General features: G+C 41.2%; 1 protein-coding gene across 2 annotated transcripts in view; it reads left to right on the top strand.

Moving 5' to 3' along the window:
• The first annotated feature begins 1,640 nt into the window (after positions 1-1,640).
• Positions 1,641-3,837, top strand: part of LOC147462734 (uncharacterized) — a 3,901-nt gene continuing 1,704 nt past the window's right edge. The window contains exons 1-4 of one of the 2 annotated variants that reach the window (XM_086527196.1): positions 1,641-1,839; positions 2,657-2,848; positions 3,196-3,360; positions 3,441-3,596. In XM_086527196.1, coding sequence (XP_086383322.1) covers positions 1,789-1,839; positions 2,657-2,848; positions 3,196-3,360; positions 3,441-3,596 — 564 coding nt within the window. In that variant the 5' untranslated portion in view covers positions 1,641-1,788. Of the gene's footprint in view, positions 1,840-2,459; positions 2,579-2,656; positions 2,849-3,195; positions 3,361-3,440; positions 3,597-3,837 lie in introns of those variants that run through there. The other variant, XM_086527205.1, reaches the window with a different exon arrangement.

Below are 3,837 nucleotides of genomic sequence, written 5' to 3'. Positions count from 1 at the left end.
CTAAAATTGCATTTCTGCGTAAAGAGATGGAGTCGAAGATTATGCATGATGAAAATGAAATTTAAACTTTCCTGGCTAGTATCAGGGGTATTAATGAGCAACTTATTTCTGTACGCAAAGTCATACTGTTCTTGATGCTTTGCCAAATTCTTACTAGACTTTTGCTAGTACTTGGAGACTTATGGCTCAAGGAAATCCTAAAGTTGTCAAGTTTGATACATTATGTACATTCTTGTTGCAAGAGTAGCTTTTAAGAAAAAATAGGGCTAGATGGTGTGCAGTTGACTAGGCCTTTATTGTTGTTCAAAGAAAAATTGGTAACAACAATGTAGCCACTTCTCATGGTTCTTCTGGAAGTGGAAAGATACATGTTCCTAATGCTTCTGCTGGCAACACTTCATGTGGAAATTCCGTTGAAAAGGGAAAAAGGAAGACGTGTTGCCATGATTGTAACGCTAATGATCACTTGATCAAGCAATGTCTTGAAGGCAAAAGAGGCTAAGAAGAAAGAGGCTAGTTCCACTACAAGTGCTCTACAAATAGAAAGTCCCTTATATTGTTCTCAAATGCCACAACGAAAACACCTATAAGCTTCAATGAAACACCTATAAGCCAGACCATGCATGACTCTTGATGAACCCCAGTGACTTGTGTAGGAGGAGGTGTGACAAGACTACATGGAAGCCGAGAAGGTGGATGCTTAGCAACAATCAACTCAACACTAAGTTATAAATTAGAGTGAGTGGGAGCAAGTCTCACTGCACTCTAGTGGAATTTAAAAAATAATAGTCATGCCTCCTGCTTATAGTTTAGTGTGATGTTACATGTAGGGAACAATTTCCTAAAAGATAGTAGTGTTGTAAATATTGAACATATTCTTTGTTTTGAGTGAAGACAAAAGTGTCAAACCAATAAAAAAAATCGACCCTTCACCTTTATCTATCTTATAGGTCAAGAGGTCAAGCTGCACGTTCAATTTCTCCTTGAATATTTCAAACCCAAATTTAAAGTGCCCTTGACATGTTTTGTGAGACCATAACATCTTCGTTTTTTGATCCTAATTTGGGTAGGCTATGGAGAGCAAGTGCATATGTGAGACCACATGCAGGGTCTAAAATTGACACTTGTTTTTTCTGTCGAGGGCTATTTTGCCTGTCAAAACAGGTGCTTCAAAATAACCGCATGTCATTTGACATGCTAGAATCTCAAAATTGCCTATCTTTTTTTCTGTTTATACCCTTAAATTTACGTTATATATGGCAAATTACGTAAGTTGATCGCATTACACAAAGCATATGAAAGAGGGCTTGGAAAACTTCCAAAACTTCCTGTCAAAAGAAATTACTACTATGCCAGTTAGTTTCAGGCCTTGACCACATGGTCTTGACGGCGTTTATTTATGTTCTACTTTCTACAATATGGATACGGGAGGCCAGCTGCCCTTGACTAGAAACTCGCCAGCTGGTTCTTAGCTGGTTCTTGGCTGGTTCTTGGCCTGTACAAGGGGGTTGGTTATCTCATTCATTACTGGAGGAGCTGGCCTTGACTAGAAACTCGCTAGCTGGTTCTTAGCTGGTTCTTGGCCTGTACAATGGGTTTGGTTATCTCATTCATTACTGGAGGAGCTTGACTCTAAGCCAAGGAAAATAAAAAATAATGGCTAGTTTCCACGAAGGAGACTCCCACGTCCCCTCCATATTTATACCTGTATATCGGGCAGTCCAGTGCATTGCCCTGCCGTGCTCTTGTTCCTTAGCATAGCGCCATGGCTCCATCGCAGCTTTGGCAATGGCCACCGCCGGTAGCAATGCTTTCTTGGAGCTTCCCGACCCTTCCAAGGTCCTCTTACACAAGAAGTTTTGAACAAATTCTCACCCACATTGTGACTTACCACAACATCATGAGCTTCTGTAAGGGAGGAGCCGCATACCTATCTAGGTACGATTGGGGGATCGGGGACCGCCGGCCCGGTGGGGGGGCCGGGGTCCCCTGCCCCCAATCGTACCTAGCTAGGTATGCGGTGCCTCTCGAGCAGAAGCTCCTGATGTTATGCATTGGATGAAAAACACTGAGAAAGACTTCGTTTTCCTACATGAGAAAATTTTTAAATCTTCCTGTGTTAACTCTACACCCCTTTTCAAGCTTTGCAAAGCTTGCATCATGCCATCCATGGTGACTACAGTCTACTGCATGTTGCGCTTGCTGCATGCATTCATCGTTCTTCATACAATGCATGGCCCACATTGACCATTGGTGGATAATGTAAGTAGATGCTCATGATCAAATCCCATCCTCCCACATTGTGACTTACCTCAACATCATGAGTTTCTGAGAGGGAGGCACCACATACTTAGCTAGGTACGATTGGGGGCAAGGGACCGCCGGCCCGGTGGGGGGGCCGGTTGTCCCTTGCCCCCAATCGTACCTAGCTAGGTATGTGGTACCTCTCGAGCAGAAGCCCATGATGATATGCATAGTATGGAAAACACTTAAAAAGACTCCGTTTTCCTACATGAGAATATTTCTAAGTCTTCTTGTGTCTATTAAGGGTTTCTCTCACACAAGGAGGGGATAAGAGGTAAGAAGTGAGTGATGGAATGATTGAAGTGATGGAAGCGCATACAACTAAAAATCTAAGTTTTTTTACTTGCTACAGGTTATTTCTCTAGGCGTCGCGAATCTTGTATCTCATGAGAGACACCAAGATGTCATACCCTTCCATTGCAACCTTGCACCATCCTTTGGTAAGCTTAAAAATGCCGGAGCTATCAAAGAAATGGATGAACAACTCAAAGTCATCATTGCTGGAACCACTAGGATTATGTCAAAGCTTGTACAAGAAGCAAAGGTAGAGAGAGAGAGAGAGAGAGAGAGAGAGAGAGAGAGAGAGAGAGAGAGAGAGAGAGAGAGAGAGAGAGAGAGAGAGAGAGAGAGAGAGAGAGAGAGAGAGAGAGGCTAAGGCATGATCTATCGAATGAAAGATCTTGAACTTTCTTAATGAGTTGTCACACTTTAAAACAAAAAGTTCTAGTAGACACACACACACACACACACACACTCACACACACACACACAGAGAGAGAGAGAGAGAGAGAGAGAGAGAGAGAGAGAGAGAGAGAGAGAGAGAGAGAGAGAGAGAGAGAGAGAGAGAGAGAGAGAGAGAGAGAGTTACAAAACTTTGTGATATTTATCTAGGATCGTAATCAGTCCATTGAATGGAGTGAAGTTGTTGCAACAATGACTCAGAACCCTCTCCTTAAACCATTTGAGGATCTCATTGAGAGAAATGATAAGCTTATAAAGACAGATATGAACTATTTTAAGTTTGATGGGAGCGCAGACCACACGATTGTGAGAGAGGTGCATGACTACTCTTCATATTTTGTCCTTTCTTTATGTTGCAAGTTTTTGTTTGGGATCCAACGGTTTTTTTGATGTAGGTGGAGACTTGGTTTGTTAATCTCATTGGAGATGAGGATGTGCTTAATGATACCAAAATCGACATACACACATTAGCACAAATTGTCGCGGAATCGGGAGCTCGAGTTACTGACCTAGGCACTTTATGTTACAAGAAGTCATTCGTGGAGTCTGAGGTGTGTGAAAAATTTGTAATGCTCAACATATTGTGTGCTAGTTTCCATAACACGACCTTGATTTTGAAATGCAAACAATGCCATAGAGAACGCAGTCTTTTAATAAAAGCAATGACATTATATAAAAAAGACCATAGTCACATTGATTACAAACATACATAGATATATATATATATATCCATACATACATACATACATACATATATATATATATATATATATATATATATATATATATATA

Source organism: Adiantum capillus-veneris, chromosome 2 (genome assembly GCF_014529385.1).
Source record: "Adiantum capillus-veneris isolate H3 chromosome 2, ASM1452938v2, whole genome shotgun sequence".
Taxonomy (NCBI): Eukaryota; Viridiplantae; Streptophyta; class Polypodiopsida; order Polypodiales; family Pteridaceae; genus Adiantum; species Adiantum capillus-veneris.
Note: the sequence above shows the minus strand (reverse complement) of the source record. Positions and strands in the feature narration are given on the sequence as shown.